The sequence below is a fragment of the Petromyzon marinus genome, chromosome 29, assembly GCF_048934315.1.
Source record: "Petromyzon marinus isolate PM22_M1 ecotype Great Lakes invasive population chromosome 29, UKy_Petmar_22M1.pri1.0, whole genome shotgun sequence".
Taxonomy (NCBI): Eukaryota; Metazoa; Chordata; class Hyperoartia; order Petromyzontiformes; family Petromyzontidae; genus Petromyzon; species Petromyzon marinus.
Genome location: NC_133695.1, coordinates 3,772,144 through 3,797,280, shown reverse-complemented (window position 1 = coordinate 3,797,280; position 25,137 = coordinate 3,772,144). Strand labels below are relative to the sequence as shown.

Genomic DNA, 25,137 nt, shown 5'->3' with positions numbered 1-25,137 from the left:
ATCGGTGAGCTCCTCCGGCAGGCGAAGTTGGGTTGGCTGGGTCATGTGGTTCGCATACCCAGCCACCGCATGCCCAATCACCTTCTATTTGGCCGGACAGCGGACGCTAAACGGGCTCGGCACGGGCTAGAGAAGAGATGGGCCGATGCGTTACAGGAGGACGTGGAGCTGAGTGGACTTACCGATGACTGGTACCAACGGTGTCAAGATCGGCCTCTACGGAGGAGGCTCGTGAAGGACGCTACTGTGCAGTTGGAGGAAGTCGCCCTCCGGCAACAACAAAGGATGCTCACAACAACGAGCGGATCACCTGGAGTTTAAAACTCAGCAAGTTGGCACAGTCGGGAGCACAGGTGGTGCATCTGTCAGACATTTCAGTCAGTCAACCCATGGCACATGACCTCCTGTCAGCGAACCTTCCACATTGCACGTGGCCTCAATGTGCACCGAGCATGGCACAAGCGCTGTGGTGAGGCCACCGCCACTTTGTGGCGAATGACGCCTCTTGATGTGAGCGTCTGTGTGCATTTGCGTGTGCACGTGTGGAAATGCGCGAGTGTATGGGGAGCGGTAGTGTAGCGATTAGCGCACTGCCCTACACACCCGGTGGCCCGAATTCGATTCCTGCTCACAGCTAGGCTTTCCCTCGGTCGACTCATCCTTAAATGAGTACCTGGTGCAGCGTGTAAACATCGGCTCTGGGGAGACAAAAGCGGCCGGACGTGGTGCTGAACACCCACCCCCTCGTGTGTCGTGCCGGCCTTCATAGGTGTTACTCGCTAACAGCACTTGCCCCAACAGTCTGTCAATGCTATACGGGGGTTCTTTGTCCTTGTTGGTGTGCGTTTGTTTGCGTAGTGGGAAGCACGCCAACGCTACGAATTCGGCCACCGGAAAGTTCGACTCAGCCTTATATGAGTACCTGGTACTGTTCTTTAAATCTGAAGGTCAGAAAAAGTTCACTTATTTTGCTTCTTCTCCTGCCTCTTTTGCCCAGGGCTCGCATAAGAACCTTGCTCGATCATGGGACCTCCTTTGTCAGTACTGAAATATGAGAATAGGGTTTTTCCCCCCTTTTTTCTGGCAACAAAAATAAACTATTTACAAGGAATCGTGTCTGCATTAACCACAATACTTGTGGTCAGAATGCAAACAAAAAACAGACTCTGATAATATTTGCATTGTCTTTGGTCAAACGGTGTTAGACCAGAGGATGCCAAAAGGCGAGGTTCAAAAGAAAGCTGTCTCTGGTGTGGCCCAATCAGTTTCAAGGACAATGCATAATATATTATCAGAGTATGTTTTTTGATTGCATTCTGACCACGAGTATTGTGGTTAATGCAGACATGATTCCTTGTAAAATGTGTTTTTTGTTGCCAGAAAAAGGGGAAAAAAACCTCTTCTCAAACCTTGCTCGAGTGTAGAAACGTGTTTACTGCTTTCTATTCAAACGTCGATGATGCCCCTTTATTAGCTGGCCGCTTGACGTTTTGTCTCCTTGTGCTCAGCAACGATGTGTTTCTTTGTCGATTTAAAGCTTTCGTGACTGCAGGGATTCAAATTCTTGTTTTTTTCGGTAAAGTCACGTAGAAGGGAAATTTCATAATGTTTTATTTGTATTATTTCATTATTTCCCTTCTACATGAATTTACCAAAAGAACCAAGAATATGATGTGGTTTTTTTAAAAGTATATAGCGAGTCCTCGTTTAGCGCAGTAGACGCGTTCCTGAAAAGCGCCGCGTTAAGCCAAAAACGCGTGAATAGAAACAATTCATCCATAAATAATGTGGTAGTGGTAAGGTTTGAGGATCTTCGATCTACTGTGCACACGCACAGTGAGATGGCGGGACAAATATCTGAGGGTACGCCGCCGCATTCCTGTATCACTCCGCGCACTGCGTCATACCGCTCAGCCACACAGCTCAAGAAAGTAGTTTCGTCATCGGCCGCTCAGAAACCGCGTTATAACGGGGCGCGTTCCACGTTGTGCGAAAAGTGTTCTTAAATGGGAAAAGCACGTTATAGTGAAAACGCGTCGTGTGAACACGCGTTAAGCGAGGACTTACCTATTTAAAATATGCATGTGTGCATCTACGTGTCCGACCGTGTGCACGTGTTGACTACAGTATGTTCGCGTGCCATTATTATTTTTGTTAAACACCACGAATATTCACTGTGGATTTCACAAGGAGACCGGCTGTATTTTTTTGTTGCATGCACGGATAAACACACGTACATGGCCACACACACACACAAATACACAGACAGACACAGCCTGGCGCGGGATGTCCCCCCGGTACAAGGTACGCACAACATTAGAGAAAACGCAACGATCTCGGCACGTGTGCCATGTGTCTTACCAATGTTTTATAAATACGCATTCAATGCATGCAAAAGCTGACTCGTCGGTTCTGCCGTTGAATAATAACACTAATAACAACAACAATTAAAAAAACAGTTTCAACTTGGAACAACGCGCAATTGCCGCTGCACAGTAGTCTCCCTCCTAGATCTCGAAGAGAGAGAGAGATGAGTGAGATAGAGAGAAGGCCACTCAGAGGCGCGAGGTTGGTAACCACGGACGGGTGGGGGAATATGCAGCATGAGCCACGCGGTGGTGAGCCGGAGCCACATTCTCAAACCCAAGCTCTGCGGTCCTCTGCATATCGAAGTGTTATCGGCCAATTAAATGAGTGCTTGTACGTGGGGCAAATAAAAATAAAACATCGGAACACCCGTAGAAAACTCACGCGTGCGAGGGAGGGGGGCGGGAGGGCGGGGGAGCAACGCTCGATCCCCGTACAGATGGAACAGCTGGAGTCCACGGCCCCCCTCCTCGACGCGCACGGGAAGCGACTTTCACAACGGTCAGCGTGGGCTCCACCAACCCTCGCCGCTGCCTCCGCAGTGGCTGGATTACACGAGGCGAGCCACGCGTGGCTTAGCCACCGCCGCCGTGTATCACGACCGACGGTGGTCGTAAGCACTCACTTGGCCACCCGCTTGTTTTGACACTCTGCGTTCTCCGAGCGGTGCACGATCACATATCACGCAAATAACAAAAACGTATCGACGCATTTGTCAGTAATACTGCCTTACGGGGGGGGGGGGGGGGTATTTAATAGGCGACGTTTCGGGCAACGGTCGTTCTCCATGTTGTATAAAATCCCCTACTCACTCTCACACACACACTGACTCGCACGTGCGCGCGTGAGCAGGGGTTTGTGTGTTTGTTCTTCCGAATGCAACAGCGGCTGTGCTGTCGGCACGCGACTCGCGTGCGGCACGTGGCACGCGTTTGCCTCGCCGAGGGCCGCGGATGAGGACTTTCAAAATATCCCTTCTCTTTGCGGGCAACCCACAGTCAGTAGACATTGACGAGCACGAGCGCTCGCCCCCGCAGCCGTGAGAGATGCGGCCGAGCGCGTTAACACGTGGAGCTCGCGTTGTTGCACGGTAGAGGGGGGAAAAAACAATAAACAACCATTCCCCATCGAGTGCCCGATTTGTGCTGCATAAGATGCTCGCCTCGACGGATACATGCCGTGCTTAGAACGTCTCGAAGCGCAATACAATCTCCCGTTGTCCGCTGGGCGTACGGAACGAAGCCACGGTTCTGTTTGTTGCCCCGCGGGCTCAGGGGCCAAAGGTTCCACACCGCTCAGCTGTGCGTTGCGTTGCGGTCGAGCGTGCGATGCGGCGACTGCTTGGGGAGGACCTTCATCCAGCACTGGATTGATCACGGCTGGTGATGATGTTGATGTGCGGTGAGCGTCAGGAGACGAGACGAAGGCGTTTTGTTTGTTTAGATTTTTTTGTGAACTCTCGCAAGCGAACAGTGCGCTGCCTTGAAACGGACAACGGTTCCGGAGGACGATAGCCAGTTGAGGACTAGTTCCGAGATCGCTTCAGCTGCCCGTTTGTCCACACGTTGGGTAACTCCCCGCCGTTGTCCTGCACGGAGTAGTCGTCTCGTGGTAGTCGTAACGAAACGTTGCAGTTTGAAGGACCCGAATTTATCGTGATGAAGTTAAAGCGAAATGAACAAAATTTGATGCGACGGTGGATTGTTTTTTTTATGTGTGTGCGCGTGCAGTCATTGGTGGCCGGGCTGAGCCCACCACCTTCACGGCAACTTGAGAACGCCGTTTAATCGGAGGTGTTTGAGACCCCGGATTCGAATCCGGGGTCTCACAGCGGTGCCGGTTCGGTGTCTCTGACACGGTCATTACGAACCCCCTGAGACATCCGTACGACGCACACACGCGCGCGCGCGTTTCTGATCATTATAAACAAGACGCATTGCCAATACCGCGCGGTCGAGCGGTAATTGTTTGATGTGATCAAAGGTCTAGCTTCAACAACATGACGATTCCTCTCGCACTTTTACAGTCCCTTTCTCGACCCACTGCTGGAATAAAATTCCTTCCCCACGTTGCACAGGTCACGTGGGATGATTGTCCATACTTCACCACGCTGATCAATGTGGGTTGGTGAAGAGGGGGTGGGTGAGGGGCGGTTGGGCCCAGGCCCAGAACCGGTTCCGAATTTACTCGCCACTGATGTTAGCCGAAGCTGGGGAATGGAGCTCGTGTAGTGCTCTAACCACTATGCCACCGCTCCCCCACGATCTTCTCATAGTACACTGACGGATATTCAAAAGCGTTTGTTATTCCGATATTTTTGACAGGCACAGGCGCGCGAATAATAAAAAAAACAACCCATAACCGTGGATTCAAGATTATTGTTTTCAAGATTATTATTTTATTTTATATCCGAGGTGCAAATTTGCCGAGATAGCTAAGCAAGTTATTATCCAACTTAGAATAAAAAAAATATCAATAAGGATTTGTTTATTCTAAATAATGTCCGCGCGCGTGCATCGTGATGTGATAATACGCAGTCACAAACACAATAACAACAACAACAGCGATAACGATTAAGCGTTTGGCAGTATCGTTTCGATGCATGGCACAGGCGTAAACACACGGGGCCGGGGCTGGCCTGACCGCCGCAACGCGTTCACGCAACTTGAACAACCTTCGCTTCCACACAGCCGCAACGGAGATACGCCGATTCGCGTCGCCTCGACCACCCTCACCCACCCACCCTTACGACGCTGACAACTTCGTCCGTTCGTCCTTTCTCGTTATCCGTCGCCTCTCAGCCACCACCACCACCACCTCCACCTTACCCCGTAAATAGCTTTGATTTACGTCGTTTGGATATTCAGGAACGCATCCCCAACGTTAACCGGGGTACTGCTGTCACCACAGTTTTCTGCACCGTATACATTACACGGGGCGAGCCTCGTAGGGGGTGGACGAGCGGGAGGGCCAATCAGAGCGCAGCGCTGTGAAGGGACACCGAAAATATACAACGGGAGGGCACTATGAGACAAAGACAAAGATCGCCCGTGTAGCCTTGACAGACTGCTTGGGCAAGTGCTGTTAGCGAGTAGCACCTATGAAGGCCGGCACTGTGGCACACGAGGGGGGTTGGGGGGGGTGGCCAGCACCACGCCCGGCCGCTTTTGTCTCCTCTGTACCGATGCACCTGGTGATCGTCTAAGGCTGAGTCGATCCAGGAGTGGCTCAGCACCGGTTCAGATCATCGCCATTGGTTCGTTGGTAGAACCGTGAGCGGGAATCGAATTGGGGTGCTGTGGGGGTCGCTTCCCATAAACAACCCTGGGTGGAAAGAGAGACACAAGACAAAGATTCCCCATATAGAGCTCACATATTTTGTGGCAAGTGCTGTTCGTCAGCACCTATAAAGGCCGGAACGGCTACACGAGAGAGGGAGAGACACACACAAACATAGAGGTACAAACACGAATAATGACCATCATCACCACCACCACCCTTCTGTCTGGTGAACTCTAGAGGGGCGCACGGCGTTCGACTCGTGTAGACCGCCACGTGCTCGGTTCACGCTTACCGTGATGTCGAAAAGCGGCGCATCCCGAGTCTAGCAAATCCGACAAAGCGATCCCACGTACAGGCGCGATTACTGAGCGAACAGATGAAAGAGGAGAGAGAGAGACGTAGAGACCTCATCAGAGTGCACACACACACAGACACATTTAAAAGAGTACATTTATACAATACTGCTGACCCAGCCTCAATCAATTAAGAGCCGATGTTAACAATGCCAGACGACATTGGACTTAACAGAGAGTCTTGTAAACCGTGGTGCAAATGCTGCTGCTGATGGTGCTGCTGCTGTTGATGGTGGTGGTGATGATTGTGCTGCTGCTGCTGATGATGATGGTGGTGCTGGTGGTGGTGCTGCTGCTGCTGGTGGTGGTGGTGGTGATGGTGCTGGTGAAGGACATCGGCGCCGCTCAGCAGAACCGCCGCCGTCCCCGGAGACGCCGCGGCCCCCAGACCGCTCAGTCCCGGGAAGGAGATGGAACCGGGCCCCGCGGCCGCGTGGTGAGACGAGCCCGAGGAAACGTGCGCCCGGTCCGGGGTGCCCACCGGGCTCTTGTCCTCGTCGGAACTCGCCAGGAGGTGCTTGCTCCCGTTGAGAGACGGGGACGTGAGTTGGTTCTGCTGGGAGCCGCCGCCGCCGCCGCCGCCGCCACCTCCGCCGGTGTTGGAGTTGGCGTTTTCGTTGTTTTCTCTGCGGAAATTCACGCGCTGGGGGTGATTAATCAATCCCACGTTTAGTTCGACGAAGGAAGTGTCCGTGGCGTGAGAACGGCGATTGCGGGGGTGGCGCATTTAGCCGAAGGAGCGACGCAAAAGATCTCGTTCGCCGTTTGGCGTTGCTTCTCCCTTTAGAGCACGGGTGGCTAGACCTGTCGACAGGAGGTCGCTCTTCTGCCACATACTAACTGGCCAATGTGCAGAGACTGGTGACGGAATTGCAGTCAATGAAAACAAATGCTTAATGAATGAATAAAAGTTCCTTTTTTTTCACCAGGTAAGTCCCACTGAATTATTTAGTAGCTCTTTTTCAGAAGCGGGCTGCCTATCACGAATCACAGCTCAACGAAGTGGCTTTATCGTCGCGTGGAAATGTATTAGCGGCCAAACACTACGAACGCATTGTTAATTTTAAACGTGGCGGGAAAATACGGAGGACCCGGATAAAAATCCACGCGACCACGGGGAGAGAGACATGCAAACTCAAAATCGACAGCAGGTGTCAGGATTGGAGATCGAACCCACGACCTCCTGTGTACCAGGCGAGGTAGTTAACGTCTTGCCACAGCGACGCCCTATATCTGACATTGGGGTCCAGACGGACCACCATCACCAATGATTAAACTCGAACAGGGATTGAACGAGCTAATTTAAATATAAATGTTTTTATATTGCAATAAATATGGATATATAAAACGAGTCCATTTTGGACTTCACGTGTGCCTATATCGGGTTTGAAACGGACAGTCCGGGAATTGGCATCTGTGGTTGGGTGGCAGGAATTGATTTGTACCCGAGATCTGGTATCGTGTTGAAATGTATCCCAGTAACACTGCACGGCTATGATAGTCCCATTGCTGACTGAGAAATAAGTCCGGGTTGGATCTACGGTGGGGGAAAAGTGACGACACTTATCAAGCACGGTGCTTATATAACTCTGCAAAAAGGGCATCCTCAAACTCTAACAGCTCAGACCACACATGAAACTTTACCCAGCGGTTTATGCAGTAAGGTGTGCTTCATTCCAGCATCTGCCGTACAAAGACAAATATCCCCCGTATAGCCCTTACATACTGTTGGGGCCAGTGCTGTTAGTCGGTAGCACCTATAAATGCGGACATGGCGCACCGGGGGTGGGTGGCTAGCACCACGCCCGTTCGCCTTTGTCTCCCCAGTGACAATTATTTTAAACACCGCATCAGGTACTCATTTGAGGCTGAGTCGACCTAGGGGAAGAGACCCAGGACCGGTTCAGATGATCGTCACTGGTGTTGGTCGTGAGCGGGAATCGAACCCGGGGTTGCTGGGTTCGTAGTGCAGCGTGCAAGCCACTACACTATCACTCCAAACACACACACATATATATACACACACACATATATACACACACACATACAAATCTAGCCAGCTCGGCCCGCTTTCTATCAGCTCTAGCGTCAAGCCCGTCAAAATAATAAGCCAAACAAACGGGCGTGTAACACGTAGGCTTTCGCGACCAATATCATCCATAATAGAGGTTTTTGGGTTAGATCGCCTAAATATATAAATGTGTCGCTAAAACCCGCCACCACCCGACACAGCCAACTAGTAAGGGTTGTCACGTAAACAGAACGTGGCCAATTCGCCACTAGTACAGCACACCGGTGTGTTGGAGAGCCAAGCCACAACATTTACAATCTGAGTACGACGTTTCGCAAGCAATTATTGAGCGTGTCATTGTATGCCGGTGTAGTTTCGCCAACCTTCACACACTCTTTTCGGCGCTTAGGTTCGATAGCAAAAGTAATAGGGTGATAACATTATCTTCCTCTGTTATTGTATCCCAATTACAGAGTCATTCAGCAGGCGAATTACTCGGTTCGCTGATGATGGGGATGCCTATACGTGCTATGACAAAGTTCCCCCGTGTAACCTGCGCAGGCTGTTTGGGGCAAGTGCTGTTATCGAGTAGCATCGATTAAGGTCCACAAACACCCACACCGTCCCATAAGCATATAGACAAGAAAAAGGTCCCATACATACACACATTCTCACGTAAACATATCATAGATCATACTCACATACACATATTATAATCACAGGCGCACGTGACACTCTCACAAGACACAAAGACAAAGATCCCCCGTATAGCCTTTAAACAGACCTTTGGGGGAAAGTGCTCTGAGGACCGGCACTCATTGGGGTGGGTGGCCAGCACCACGCCAGGCCGCCTTTGTCTCCCCCTCCAGCGCTGCTGTTTACAAACCGCAACAACTACTCATTTAAGGCCGAGTCGACCTAGGGGGAAGAGGCCCATGACCAGTTCAGATATTCGCCACCGGTGCCGGCCGCGAGCGGGACTCGAACTCGGGGTCGCCGGGTTCGTAACTCTCGCCGCTGGCCGCAAACGCAGGCGCGCTCGCGGCACTCCTTGCCTTGCTGTCTTGCCGGGGAAGAGGTTCCCCTCTACACCACCACTACCACCACCCTCCCTCCCATCACCCCTGCACGACCCCCCCCCCCTTTACCCCCCCTACCACCCCCCGCAGACAGGAAACGGATCGGGATTCCGCAGAGCAAAGTTTAGGTCGGCGATGGCGGCGCTGCTGCCCCCTTGATTGATGGCTGACGAGTGCGACTCCCGGTCGTGTCAGGATATTATTGGCAATGGCCCGGGGTCGCTCGGGGGGGAATGGGGGGGGAGGCGAGGAGGGGTCCCAGTAGGGGACCGCGGTAGGGGGGGGGCACAGGGAGGGAGGGGAGGGGGACCCAGAGGAGGGGTTCCAGTAGGCTGATGGGGGTCGCTCGTGGGGACGCACAAAAAGGAACCACAGGGAAAGTTCCGTCAGGGGACCACACCCGCTCGGGGGGATGTAGAAGGGGCACCCCGAATAAGGGTTCCTGTAGGGCTCCGGTCGGACACGGGGATGAACCCCGTGAGCGTCGGGAGGAGGTCGCGGGAGTTGTTGGCAAGGGTTGCTGGATCACGTAAAGATTCGTAAAGTTCCCAAACGCGCTGCTCGAGGGGTTGCGAGATGATCAGGAGGTGGCGGTAGAGCAAGAGGGTTTGTGGCCCCATCTAGCGTGGATCGCAGTGTCATCATCTCCCCGTTAGCCTCCCTAAGGTGTCCTCCGTGTTCTCGGCTTACCACCGACACGAATCGAATCCTCCTTGTCGAGTCTTGAGAATCGGTGAGATTATCCCCGTATAGCTAAAAAGTATGATGATGATGATTATTATTCTTATTACTACAGCATTATTATTACACGTGCACTCAGTGATAAATAGCATAGTGACCGCTTTCACGCAAGAACGTCATCCTGGGCATATCAGCACCGCACGTGTGGTGCCGTGATAGGTAGCGCACTGCCCTGCGAACCCGTCGACCAGAGTTCGATTCCCGCTCACGGCCAGCCTCAAATGAGTACCTGGTGAGGTGTCTAAACGTCGGGCGACAACATCGGCCCGGCATGGTGCGGCTGGCCATCCACCCCCTCGTGTGCATGTTCCAGCCTTCATAGGTGCTTGCGAACAGCACTTGCCCCAAGAGTCTCTTAAGGCTATACGGGTGATCTTTGCCTTTGTGTGCGGGGAGAGTGGTACTGGCCACCGACCCCCTCGTGTGCCGTGCCGGCCTTCATAGGTGCTCGCGAACAGCACTTGCCCCAACAGTCTCTTAAAGGCTACACGGGGGATCTTTGTCTTTGCCCGCTTGTCTCTGCGTGGGCAGTATTTAGATGTGTGTATGTGTCTATATATTGCACTCTGGTCAGGGTGTGTAATACAATACTGCGACATGTGTATGCGTGTAAATACACACGCGCACACTTTGCTTGTGAATAATTTACGGGGTATAGAGAAGATATTGTAGGCTGTATAATAAATAAATAAAACCTATATAAATACCGTACGACTGTTAAATGTAAATGACATATGATACGTTGACCTAAAACAAAACAAAAATCGACTTGTAAACACAATAGTGCAGGAGCCCTTTTTCAATCCACTGCTGGATGAATGCCTCCCGCAGGCCTTCCTGTCGATCGCGGGGTTTACTCGAAACATATTTCACCACTCTGGTCAGTTCAGGATATTGGGGAACGAACCCAGGACCGGTTCAAGGTGTCACTCGCCACTCACGAGTGCCGTGACGGGTAATTTTCACTCGGGTCGCCGGTTTGAGAGCGCAGTGCGCCAACCAATGCGCCACCGCTCCCCTGTGCACATGCGTAATGCGGTTATAACCGTTGCACGTACAAATGGCATCAGATACATCCCAACAAACGTGTCATCAGATAAATCCACGGAGTGATGTAGGGTGTGTTTGTAATTGTGAGTATGTATATGCAAAGACAAAGATTCCACCGTTCTGTATAGCCTTATGCAACTTCTTGGGGCAAGTGTTGTTTACGAGCGCCTATGAAGGCCGACAGGGCACAACGAGTTGCCGTTAGCGAGCACCTCCGGTGCTGATGTTTACATAAAGCATAACCGATACTTAATTAAGGCTGAGTCGACCTAGGGGAGGCCCCTGGACTGGATAAAATATTCGCCACTGAGCACGGGAATCGATCTCGGTTCGCCGAATTCGTAGCGCAGTGCGCCAACTACTACGCCACCGCTCCGAACACACACACACGCATTGGCATACGTATATATAAAATATATAAACACACATACTCATGGGTATTGTTCCCCTAATGAAGACGAAAGCCATGAATCTATTAACTTGTACATATACTTTAAACATTGCCCACCCTTAGAGCAAACACTCACTTCGACAATTCTTTTTAAATAATTGGGCCAACATGAACATTTGTATGAATTCAACTTACATTCATGTAAATGCATGACTTTGGTTTTTATTAAGTAATATGACACTTTTAGAAAATAAGTAACGTAAGTGGTCGTTGGATTTAAAATGTTGAGTTTGAAAAAAAATGCCCCCGAGTTTTCATGGTTCGCACCTCCCGATTGCAGTGCAACATTCGTCACGTTCACGCGCACAAAGACAAAGGGTCCCCAAGTATAGCCCTGCAGAGATTGTTGGGGTCAAGTGCTGCGCGAATACTGCACATATTTCCTGTATATGCATGAATAATGTCGCACCCGTTACACACAAAGCGCAACACCTCGCTGATCTCGTCAGGGAGCGTAAACCACCAGCAACGCGAAAGTCGGGTCATCATCCTCGCAGCAGCAGCAGAAGCACCGGCGGCTTTTGTGTGGCCATCGAACAAAGACGGCGCTCACCGCATTCGCGCGGCGCTTTCAGATGCGCTTCTGCGGCCGTCTGGAACGCTCTTCCCTTCCGATATTAGGAAGCCACCGGAGCTATGTGTACTTTTAAATCTAGATTTGAAACTCATTATTTTATAATGATTTGTTGCATGTTTAGTTTGTTGACCTTCCCCCGCACCTCCGATGAGTACGGTTGGCTACGTACCTTGCGAAATAAGTTCAGCATACATACATACGTATACTCTACATATACACACACGAAATAAATAAAAAACACGAAGACCCCCGTGGAGCCTTTAACAGATTGTTGGAGAAAGTGCTGATGTTACTCATATATACATACACAGTATATGGAACTACAGTATATCGCACCTAATAAGTTTAAACATCCTTCCTTAATACTCAGATTTAAATTTGCTAATGGAATAATTACTTGGGCAATGTCGGGTACTCTTAAAAAATATTATTTGATTATTATTCCGCTCGTTTATCAAGAAAAGCCTCGCCGAGTCTCATGACGCTGTTTGCAGGAGGGTCTTGTCACGTGCAATCACAACCGCGTCATTTTCGGGGATTGAATTTGTCAAATTTAAACCATGACATCAGCACACAATGGGCAACTCTTGACTGGCTGTGGGCTCGGTGGTGAGTGGTGGTGAGTGGTGGTGAGTTACAGGGGGTTCTGTGGTGAGTGGTGGTGAGTTACAGCGGATTCGGTGGTGAGTGGTGGTGAGGTACTGGGGATGCTCGGTGGTGAATGGTAGTGAGTTGCTGGGGGCTCGGTGGTGAATGGTGGTGAGGTACTGGGGAGGCTCGGTGGTGAATGATGGTGGGTTGCTGGGGGCTCGGTGGTGAGTGGTGGTGAGGAGCTGCTGGTGGCTGGCTGGCAGTGTCCCTGGCCACGGGTGTCGTGGTCGTCATCACAGCCCCACGCTTGTCCCCTAATTTTAGGCGACTCCGCGTGCGCGCTGCCAGCTCTGGGTTTCAGTGACCGCGGCAACTTCACGGCTCTGAGACGTGAAATCTCCCCCCCACCACCACCACCTCCCCCCCCCCTAATTAGACGAGCTGGGAGTGGGGGAGGGTGGGGGGCGAACTGTGTGAACCTTGCGTGGAGGTGCGCGGTGTGGTGGGTCACGGTGATCAGGGGGAGGAAGTGTACTGACGCTGCTGCTCGTATTGATTTGTGATGATGGTTGATTGTACGTTGGTAGCGGTGGTGATGGTGGTATTGATTTGTGATGATGGTTGATTTTGCGTTGGTAGCGGTGGTGATGGTGGTATTGATTTGTGATGATGGTTGATTTTGCGTTGGTAGCGGTGATGGTGGTATTGATTTGTGATGATGGTTGATTTTGCGTTGGTAGCGGTGGTGATGGTGGTATTGATTTGTGATGATGGTTGATTTTGCGTTGGTAGCGGTGGTGATGGTGGTATTGAAGTGTGGTGATGGTTTATTGTGCGTTGGTAGCGGTGGTGATGGTGGTATTGATTTGTGATGATGGTTGATTGTGCGTTGGTAGCGGTGGTGATGGTGGTATTGATTTGTGGTGATGGTTGATTGTACGTTGGTAGCGGTGGTGATGGTGGTATTGATTTGTGATGATGGTGGTATTGATTTGTGATGATGGTTGATTGTGAGTTGGTAGCGGTGGTGGCATTAGTGGGGAGCGGTAGCGTAGCGGTCGGCGACCCCAGTTCGATTCCCGTTCAGGGTCACCAACATCAATGAAGACTACATGAACCGGGTGTGGGTCTCCCCTAGACCGACTCAGCCTTCAATTGAGTACCTAGTGCGATGTGTAAAAAGCATCGCCACTAAGAAGGCAAAATCAGCCGGGCGTGGTCTTAGCCAACCACTCATTCACTTGTGTGACGTGCGGGCCTTCGTAGGTGCTCGCAAACAGAACTTGACCAAAAAGTCTGTTCAGGTCATAGGTGGAGAGGTGCGATCGTTGTCTCTGTTTGTAGGTGATGATGGGAGTGGTAGTTTCCGATGAGCATGGTTGGCTACGTACGGTGCGAACGAAGTTCAACACACGTACGTTTGATGGCTGCGTTGGCGGTGGTGTCGGTTTATAGGAGTCGTCCTGGCGGGGAAGTGGGTTGCGGGCGAGGGTTCAAGAGATCTCTCGCCACCGTTGTTAGCCGTCGCCGGGAATCGAACGCAGGTGGCCGGGTTCACATGGCAGCGAGTTAAGCACATCCCCCCTCCCCCCCCTCCCGTTCGGGTAATTATCACGAGCCCCGCTGTTGATCTCCTCCACGCTTCCTCCTTCATCCCTTGCAGTGCACGGGGAGTTGATCGCCATCTCGAACCCACACGGACGGCACTTGACCCTCCCACCGCCACCAACGCGCCCGGCCACCACCCTCCCCCACCTCCCAGTGGCGTAGGGGTGGCTCGCACGGGCCCTGGTTGCAGGCAACTCAATGGGGCTCGTTGTCTTTGTGGCCCGAGGGACGTGCCCCCTCCCCACCACCCACCCACCCACCCACCCACTCTCCCCTTGTGCAGTTGCACCGCCTACACACATTTGAAAGCTACGCCATGCGACACTGCCTCGCTCATCATCGCTTTAGCCAGTGCGGTAGGAACAAGGCCGCGCAAGTCGTGGCGTGAGCTTAAACATCGACTTTGAAGTCGATTAATCGATGGACCGTAACCAACCTCAACTGTCTGCCATTGCCGGAAACGTCGCCCAATTATTTCTTTATTTACTTCTCTCCTTTTAAATGCCGCAGTGTCATTGACGACCGCATGGAGTTCGTTTTGATTGTAATTATCATCGAGGCGGTTGTGTTAAAATGGGGATTGTTCACGGCTCGGATGGATCGTTGCATCGCGGGATCTCGAGAGACGGAAACACCCCGGTGGGGAGGCCTTCATTCAGCAGTGGATAGATCATGGCCTAGCGGTAGATTACGCACAGCGGATTCTGCGCTGCCGCGGACGAGTCGAAATGACGACCGCGAATAGACGTCGCGTATCCTCCGCACGATCTCTCCCTCCGCATCAATATGCAACACTCTAATGTACACAAAGCCATCATCATGAACCACACGGACCCAGAGATTTGCTTGAACTGAACCAAAGCTGCTAAAATAATGCACTCGCAGAAAGCCACGTGGCTGACGGGATGTGCAACACTTTTCTACACTTCACATCTTTGTCTAGAGACAGATGCGGGAAGCAGGAGGACGAGGCCCTGTCGCCTGCGTATTCGTGTCGCGAGTATGATGTACGTCGAACTTCTTTCGCACCGTACGCAGCAAAGCCGTGCTAATCGGGAGTCACGAGCCGTGAGTGATATGTTGTGGAGAGACGGGGGCCACCGCACGCACTGAGGAGACAGCCAGCGATGGGAGGAGTCTGTAATGCGTCTCATACCGGACGCGCCGTCATAATTATAGCTTCACAAGGCAAAGACAAAGATCCCCCGTATAGCCTTAACATCAGTGTTGGGGCAAGTGCTGTTAGCGAGTAGCAACCCTATGAAGGCATGGAACGGCACACGGCGGGGTGGTGTGGCCAGCATCCGCACCAGCCCGCCTTTGTCTCCCCTAGTAGCGATGGTTATCACACCGCACCAAGTACTCACTTGAGGCTGAGTCGACCTAGGGGGGAGGGGGAAGGCCCGGGATCGGTTCAGATAATTGTCACCTGCCGGGTTCATAGCGCAGCGCGCTAACCGCTGCACTACCGCTCCCCGCGCACTGACACACACAGAGGCACATTCACACCGTGGTGCACTCTGCAATGTTTGGACCCACTCGAAGCAAGGCAGACGTGCAACGCGGCTCGGGACATTTCTACTCGTTACTCGTGGGAGTTACTCAACACATTCATTAAAAATTGTCTTGATATAAAAAAATAATAATCGACGTTTCAGGTAATGGTCCTTCCTCTGATTTCTTTAATTTTGACTTGGGACTTCTGTATTAACATTTGCATTGGACATCTGTGAGAAAGAGCTTCATGGCTCAACCGATTCCTCCAGTATAAAGACATATTCTGATTTGCAGTGAATCTGCATGAATCCTAAAGGTGATTTGGTGTGCCTTGGACAATGCACGTTTATGTAAGTTGAACTTCTTCCGCGCCGCACGAAGCCAACCGCGTTAATCAGAGGCGCGGATGTGTCGGAGCGACCTGGGGTTTCTAGAATCGTGGGTTGCCAATGCTCGACACGTCTTGTCGTGGTTGTAGGTAATCGGATTGCGACTTGACCACCCCGAGGATCATTCGCGCGGCGGTGGCGGAGCCTCGTGGCTAAAGCCACCAGCAGCAGAAACTTTCGGTCGCGTTTGCGAAATTGTTTTTTTTATTTTTTTCGAAAAAAAATGTCATCTTTCTCTCTCTCCAAAATTTTGATGACAAACAAAAATTAAAAAAATCACCCCCCCCCCCCTCCGAAAAACACGCACAGCTCGCCATTTGAATTTCCATTTATCACATCTGGAGGCCAAGAGCTTCCGTTTGGATATAAATCTGATATCTTTAAATAATGCGTGCATGCAGATGGTCGGGCTACGTATAGTGTACAGACGGGCACTGCATCGCGCGCTGTCGGATGCGCTTCTGCGGCCTTCTGGAACGCGCTCTTCCTTCCGATATTCGGAAGCCACTGGAGCCATGCACTTTTAAATAATTGAAATTGAAAAGTAATTTCTTTAGAACTGTTTTTTGTGTTAAGTTTGTTGTCCTGCCCCCGCACCTCCGGTTCGCACAGTTGACTAGGTACGGTGCGAAAGAAGTTCAACATACGGTATATACGATCCTCGACTGAATGTATAAATGTACGTACAGTATATACATTGCTGGCGGAGGGAACTCTAGAGTACAGCGCTTCCAAACAGACCGATCATTTATAACCCTGGTCAAACGAACTGAGTTCATATCCGTTCGCTGCCCTTTAGCCGATGGTTGAATGCACACGTTCCTATGGCGGGGACGAGTCTACCCGTCACAACATTTCGCTATTGGCGTCCCACAACGTGGTACGTGCTTTATCGACCCCTTAAAGCGATGATGAGCTGAGTCGACCCTTCGGCGGGATGCTCTTGTTTGTGCGTTGAACTTTTGTCGCGCCGTTGCGTCGCCGAGCGTGCCAACGGGAGGCGATTGCGAGGCGCGCGTGCTGGCCGCTGAGACACGTGGTGGTGTTCCGGTGGGCGAGACGAGCAACGGAATGGCAGCCAAAGTGGGGTGGGGGTGGGGCACGCCACAGAGTAATAATGGCACGGCGGAGATGGAGCGATGAAAACAGGAGCCGCATGGATTGTTGCATCCCTCGCAACAATGCGACGACGCATTAGGCGGCGGGGGGTGGGGGGCAGGCGGAGGGTAGGGGGCTTCGTCATCCAGCAGTGGATAGCTCGAGGCTGTTGATGGAGACCGTTGCACTGTCGTGATTAATCGCCCGCTTTTTATCGGCTTCCCCGTCACACTCCACGAGAGAGCCATGACTCGCCGCGTCTTTGACGATGATGATGGTGATGGGGCATCGTGACTGTGAGTTACTTGTGTTCGTCTCGAGACGTGAAAGCTTCGTCGAAGTTTAGACTGACCCGGCCTCACGACTTAAACAAATAATCTCCGTTCGCAATGTAATTCCTGTTGTACATTATTCGGAGAAGGAACGGGGGAGGTGAGGGGGGGCATCCACATTCCATGATGTGTTTTTTGTAGGAATTTTCCGGTTATATAAGCGCAGACTCCACTATATGTCTGTGCCAAATTTCAGCTTTCTAGCCCTTTTAAAATACCGTATATACTTATTGTATGCATCGCTCAGTGACGATCCGTCTGTACGTATTATATGTGTCCAGCCCTTCGAGAACATCATGCCAAATCACATCAGTCACGCGCTCACTTTCTCTCGCCTACATGTCAAGACGTGTCTATCCCTGCTGGAACATCAAAGCAATTCACATCACTCACTCATTCACTCACGACCGTATTTTCTATGAGTGTATAACAATACAAGTACACGGGTCCAGTGGAATGTATCCAACTGCCTCTGTACTCGCAGTCGCTAATATAATAGGCGTGTGTATCGATACATTTATGTTGTTAAATGTTCGGGTGGAGCGGTGGCGTAATGGTTAGCGCACTGCAATTCAATTCCAGCGAAGTCAAGTGCGATTCCTGGCCACGGCCACCATGAGTGGAGAATGTCAGAAGCGGTTCTGGGCCTTCTCTTCCCGAGATCATCTCAGCACTAAATGCATGCCACCTGGTGCGGTGTCTAAGCATCAGCAAATGGGGATACAAAGGCGGCCGAGATTGGTGCTATGGCCAAACCGCCACCTCGTGCGCAGTACCGGTCTTCACAGCGCCTATACCCCTACAGTCTGGTAAAGGCGACACGGGGGATCATAGTCTATGATGGTGAACGTGTACTGTGCACGTTGAAAGTGGGGCCATTGTAATGTTTATGTACGTTGGATTTATCTTCTTTGGTTCTTTCGGTAAAGTCACGTAGAATGATAATAAAATAATAAATTGATAAAATAAAATAACACAATAATATTCTCACGACGTTTCGGCCACAACACAAGCGGCCTTCATCAGGTGAAGGGGGCGAGACTGTCTGGTAGGACAGCGCTGGAGTGAAAGAGCCACGTTCAGATACGGCCTTTAAGCTGTGTGAGAGGAACAAAGCTCTTTCACTCCAGCGCTGTCCTACCAGACAGTCTCGCCCCCTTCACCTGATGAAGGCCGCTTGTGTTGTGGCCGAAACGTCGTGAGAATATTATTGTGTTATTTTATTTTATCAATTTATTATTGTATTATCATTCTACGTGACTTTACCGAAAGAACCAAAGAAGATGAATCATTGCAGTCACGAAAGCTTTAGATCGAAATTTACGTTGGATTTCTTTCGCACCGTACGTAGCCAACCGTGCTAATCGGAGGTGCAGGGGGAAGGACAACAGACTAAAACAGAAAAAAAGCAGTTTTAAAGTAATCAGTTTTCAATCTAGATTTAAAGGTGCGAAGCGCCCAGTGGATTTCTAACATCGGGAGGAAGAGCGTTCCAGACGGACGCAGAAGCGCATCCGAAAGTGCGCGATGCAGTGACCGTCTTTGTTCAATGATCAGCCAAAAGCCGCTGCTGCTGCGAGGATGACCGGCGTTCGTGTGATGGTTTAAGTTCCTTGACGAGATCAGCGAGGTAGTGTGGTTTTTGTGTACGAATGTGACTTTTCGGTTTCCGCGCAGAGGCAGGACCGGTGATTATACCATCATCAGAATATGTATTAATACCGGAGGAATCCGATGAGCTATAAAGCTCCTTTTCACAGTAGACATTGCACACGTACATCACATTGGATAGAGACCCGCATGATTCAAAATAACAAAGATATGTAATGTCATATGGGGAAGAGCCATTGTCCGAAACGTCTCCTATTATATTTATTATTATTTTGGAGACACTGTAATTGACGAATGTGTTGAGATTTGAGTTTGCTGTTAATTGTACTTGTGCATATCTGCCAAAGCAGCAGCATCACCAGATATAATGTGTTTAACAAAGATGCACACTAGTTTGATGAAATATATTACATATTATAAATTAGACGAGCCTGTATGAAACATGTCATATTCATCAAGGACATTAGAAGGGGGGTTAGGCAAGGGGAACACTCCTCCACCGAGGTTATTCACTGCGACATTTCGAGATATTCTCTCTAAATGTAATTGTAAATAAACAGGTTTCTCCTCGCTTTACGCGGTAGTCGTAGTAGATGCGTTCCAAAATAAGGGGCGCACAAAGTGAAACCGCGCAGCGTGGACCGCACGCACGGTTATCCAACCCACAATGCACCGCGCGGGGAGACAGCTACCTGTCGAGTAGCGCACATAGTAGAGTACACACAGTACACACACAGGACACACACAGTACACACACAGGACACACACAGTACACACACAGTACACACACAGGACACACACAGTGTACACAGTATACACACAGTACACACAGTAGACACACAGGACACACAGTACACAGTATACACACAGGACACACACAGTATACACAGTACACACACAGTACACAGTACACACAGGACACACACGGGACACACAGTACACACAGTATACACACAGGACACACACAGTATACACAGTACACACACAGTACACAGTACACACACAGTACACACACAGTATACACAGTACACACACAGTACACACTACACACACATTACACAGTACACACACAGTACACACAGTACACACACAGGACACACAGAATACACACAGGACACACACAGTATACACAGTATACACACAGTACACACAGTAGACACACAGGACACACAGTACACACAGAATACACACAGGACACACACAGTATACACAGTACACACACAGTACACACACAGTACACACAGTATACACAGTACACACACAGTGCACACTACACACACAGTACACAGTAGACACACATGACACACAGTACACGCACATTATACACAGTACACACACAGAACACACACAGTACATGCACAGTATACACACAGTACACGCACAGTATACACAGTACACACATAGTACACACTACACACAGTACACACAGTACATACACAGTACATACACAGTACACACACTACACACAGTACACACACCATAACCACACTACACACACACACTACACACACCGTACACACAGTACACACACATCACACACACTACACACACAGTACACACACAGGATACACAGTACACACACAGTACATACACTATACACAGTACACACCATAACCACACTACACACACAGTACATACACAGTACACACACAGTACACATACACCACACACAGTACACACACAGTACATACACAGTACACACACAGTACACACAGTACACTACACAAACAGTACATACACAGTACACTACACAGTACACACTACACACACAGTACACACACAGTACACTACACAGTACACACTACACACACAGTACACACAGTACAGTACACATACACCACAAACGATGTTGTCCCACGTCCGACCGCATCGCCGCATATGAGTGAATTAAAACCGCATATAGCGAATTTTGGGTAGAAATAGGCTCGCCACTTATACACGAAATCGCACAAACCGAACCCGCATAAATCGAGGGAAACCTGTACAAGTATCAAGCATGCCTGGAGAAAAAGATTACCCATAAATCTCAGATATACACATATAGCATATACACGTTTACATATGTACATTACACACGCGTGTATTGACGGGTATGTAACGTATGCAACGTAATACGCAGTTTCAGTCCTCGGTTAATCCACTGCCGGCTGAATGCCTCCCCCATTCCCTGTTGGTCACGGGGAGGTTTATTTTTAATTTTTAAACCATACTTCACTACTCTGGTCAGCACAGGTTGGTGAAGGAAGCGTGCCCAGGACCGGTTCAGGTATCAGTCGCCACTGATGTTAGCCGTGGCCGGGAATCGAACGCAGGAATTGGGGCTCATTGAATTGCTGCACGGGAAGTGCACCACCGATTAAGCGCGGTTGGTTATGTACGGTGCGAAAGAAGTTCAAGACGCATACATACATGTGTAGCCGATACATATACGCGTGTGTACACATATCGCTATAGGTAAAACATTATACACGCGCTTATAATAATAGTTCATATTGCTATTGGTATACCTAGACACACGCTTATACGATAGTAATGATGCGCTCACGTCAATGTATACATTCTGTAACGTGTAAACATACATTATATACGATTCACGGTTGTTTATGATCGTGTATCATGTATAGCATAATAGAATGTATTAATTAATACAATCATTTTAGTATGACTGATGTATTCACTTGCTTAGCAGTACGTGTCTGTTGCTGTTATGATTAGCACGGTTGGCTACGTACGGTGCAAAATAAGTTCAACATCCATATATATATCATTATAACCAGATAACATTGCTCTCAAAGCATATATATATTAAAAAAACATATATCGGTATAATATAAACACATGTAGCTTGGTTCAATTCGGAGTACGCACACACACAACACACACCACCGCTTATATATGTATACGTGTGCGTATATATGTGTGTGTACATTAGCCTGACCTCGCCACGCGCTGTATTTTGCACGCAGCTATCTAGGTAAAGCTAAACCGAGCTCCTTTAATCCTCCACGTGTAGAGTCAGGCTGCGTTTTATTGAGGAGCACATTGTGCTTTGTGTGGGTTCTTCAGATTACGCAAAGACACACACGCACAAATATAGACACAATTAGACACACACACACAAAGACCAAACGTATAGCCTTAACAGGCTATTGCGCGTAATGTGTTCGCATGTGCTTATGTGTGTTGTACATTAACAAATGTGTGTTGTAAATTAACATTAACATATCTTCGATGCTTTAACATATAAATGTGCGTATCCATACAGTCGGTTTAAAGCGACTTCAAACAATTCGCTAGGACTATTAACACGTGTTGTTGTTATTTTTTAAGCTACATTATATCCGCCACGTATGAAGGAATACATGGAACCGATTCTAACTGAGAAAAGTCAGCATCTGCGAAGCGATTCACGTTTTCATTCGTGTGGGATTCACGACGCTGCGTTGCGATACTAATTTCAGTTGGTCTCTTAAAAATGTTTTTATTGAGAATAATCAAACAGGTAATTTAATCTTAAAGCCAACTTGAGAATGATACGTATATTTAATACTATTCGGTAATTTGTGTACGAGCAAACGTTGTTACATGACTTGGACAAACCAACGGATGGACACACACACAGTCACGCAGACACACAACGCATATATGTAAACAGACGCACATGAAGACAAACACACAGACACCCAGACATACACACACGAATATAGTAGACACAATCAGATATGCACACCCAAAGACAAGGACCCTCACCCCCCGTGTAGCCTGTAACAGACTGTAGGGGCAAGTGCTGTTAGCGAGCACCTATGAAGGCCGGAACGGCACACGAGGGGGTGGATGGCCAGCACCACGCCCGGCCGCCTTTGTCTCCCGAATGGTGATGTTTTTTTCACACCGCACCAGGTACTCATTTGAGGCTGAGTCGACAAAGGGGAGGCCCAGGAGCGGTTCGGATAATCATCACCGGTGTTGGCTGTGAGCAGGAATAGAGCTCCAGTCGCCGGGTTCGTAGCGCAAGCGCCCTAGCCGCTACCACTACCGATACCCCATATTCAAGAACACACACACATCGGCAATGTCAAGTCTCAATACTGTGCTCAACTGCCACCAAGGCATGGATTCTTGAATTCATCCGTGCGGAACTTGGAGCGTCGTTGCCACCGGCAAATCCGTGGTGCCGTTCCATGCGAAGCCAAGCACCCAATACTTAAATTAACCAATCGGTTCAACGCAGGATCCCCTGGGAAAAAATGCCACGAGACTCTGCGAGGCTTTCCCGTATCAAGGGCATCATTATTATGGTTTCTACCACCACCGCAACCACCACCACCACCACCACTGTCATCGCCACTATCATCATCACCAATGCCATTGTCATCACCACCGCCACTACTGCCAACGTCGTCACCACCGCTGTCATCATTATATCACCACCACCTGCACCATCTCTGTCATTGTCACCACCACCACAACTGTCATAGCCAACATCCACCACCACTGTGACTACCAACCACCACAACTATTATCATTATCATCCACCACTGTGACCACCACTACCACCAGCTATCATCATCATCATCACCCACTACTTTGACTCACCGCCACTGTGACTAGCACCACCACCCGCACCACCACTGTGACTAGCACCACCACCCCCACCACCACCACCGTGACCACCACCACCACCGTGACCACCGTGACCACCCGCCCTCACCCGTATCGCTCCTTGGCCTCCGCGGCGCGGTCTCGCTGTCGCCGGTTCTTGAACCAGTTGCTGACCTGCGTCGTGGTCAGCCCCGTCGCCTCGGCCAGCTCCCGCTTCTCGCGCGGGGACGGGTACGGGTTGTGCGCGTACCACTCGCGCAGGATGCTCCGCGACTTCTCCTTGAAGCAGTAGCTCGTCTCCTCGCCGTCCCAGATGGTCCTCGGCAGCGGGAACTTGCGCCGCACCCGGTACTTGCCCACGGCGCCCAGGGGTCTCCCGCGCAGCTTCTCCGCCTCCATGTAGTGCGCCTTGAGCCACAGCTGCTGCAGCTTGGGGTGGTTGTGCGCCGAGAACTGGTGGCTCTCCAGCGTCTTGTAGAGCTCGCGGAAGTTGCCCCGGTGGAAGGCCACCACGGCCTTCGCCTTGAGCACGCTCTCGTTCTTGTGGAGGTGCTCGCACGCGGGCAGCGACCACAGGAAGCGGCCCAGGCGCTCGATGTTGCCTCCCTGCTGCAGCACCTCGCACACGCACGCCACCTGCTCCTGCGTGAAACCGAACGTGGGCAGCATGGACATGCTGTGTGTGCGCGCGCGCGTGCGCCCGCGCTGTGTAGTCTGCACGTGCGCGCGCGTTGTTCGCGAGCGTGGGGCGGTGTCGTGCGAGTTAGCGGCGGTTCGCGCTGACGAGCAGCACCTGCCCCTCGACCCACGGCGTGTGTTGAGCTATGCGGTGCCGGAGGGTGGAGTGGGTGGAGTGGGGGGGGGGTCCGGCGTTCTTCTCCGTCTGTGCACGGTGCTCACTAAACCGCACTCGCTCACCAAATCAACAAGCCTGCGTGGCCTCTGCGGGGAAACCCTTCGCGCGCGCGTGTGGGCAGTGAGACGGCGCGAATTCAAAGTTTGCGTAACACTGAGCGGAGACCACCCCCCTGGTCTCGCGCGAGCAGCTCCTGAACGAACCCCGCTCACTCAACCTCGCTGCGCACTATTCACGGTTTATACGCCGAAGTGGAAACCGCCTCCCTCCTCCTCCTCCTACCACCACCAGCACCACCTACCCACTCAAACTCCCACTCCCACCCACCCAGCTACCCACGCCACCCATGCACCTCCCCCCCTTTGCTGCTGTAGCTAACAGTCCGTCCGTCAACACCAATCACTGCACACCCACCCCCTTTCCTCCCCTGCATCATCCCAGCTGTAACTCCACACTAACAACCATCATCCTCCTCCTCCTTCTTCTGCTTCCCGGCTCCTCCCCGTGTCTCACGCGTCGGACTATCTCCCTCTCCCTCACTCTCATACTCCCTCTCCCCCTCCCCTCCCTCCCTCCATCACTCACCACCCCTCGATATCCCCCCCCCCATTCCTATCTCCGTTTCACACTGTGTCACTCCCT

The 25,137-nt window shown here is 50.7% G+C and overlaps 1 protein-coding gene across 1 annotated transcript; it reads right to left on the bottom strand.

The window, feature by feature from the left end:
* Nucleotides 1–1,440: 1,440 nt before the first annotated feature.
* Nucleotides 1,441–24,749, bottom strand: LOC116947334 (homeobox protein six1-like). Its single transcript, XM_032962941.2, has 2 exons — nt 23,749–24,749; nt 1,441–6,628 (listed from the first exon to the last, which is right to left on the bottom strand). The coding sequence occupies exons 1-2, from the start codon at nt 24,312–24,314 to the stop codon at nt 6,133–6,135; spliced, it is 1,062 nt and encodes a 353-aa protein (XP_032818832.2). The 5' UTR covers nt 24,315–24,749; the 3' UTR covers nt 1,441–6,132.
* Between the last annotated feature and the right edge of the window lie 388 nt (nt 24,750–25,137).

What these genes read in the sequence shown, in the direction of transcription:
- LOC116947334 (XM_032962941.2), bottom strand. Translation starts at nt 24,314, where the DNA reads ATGTCCATGCTGCCCACGTTCGGTTTCACGCAGGAGCAGGTGGCGTGC. An exon ending in GAGGCCAAGGAGCGATACGG is followed by an intron (nt 6,629 to 23,748) that starts GTGAGGGCGGGT and finishes GAATTTCCGCAG; the next exon opens with AGAAAACAACGAAAACGCCA.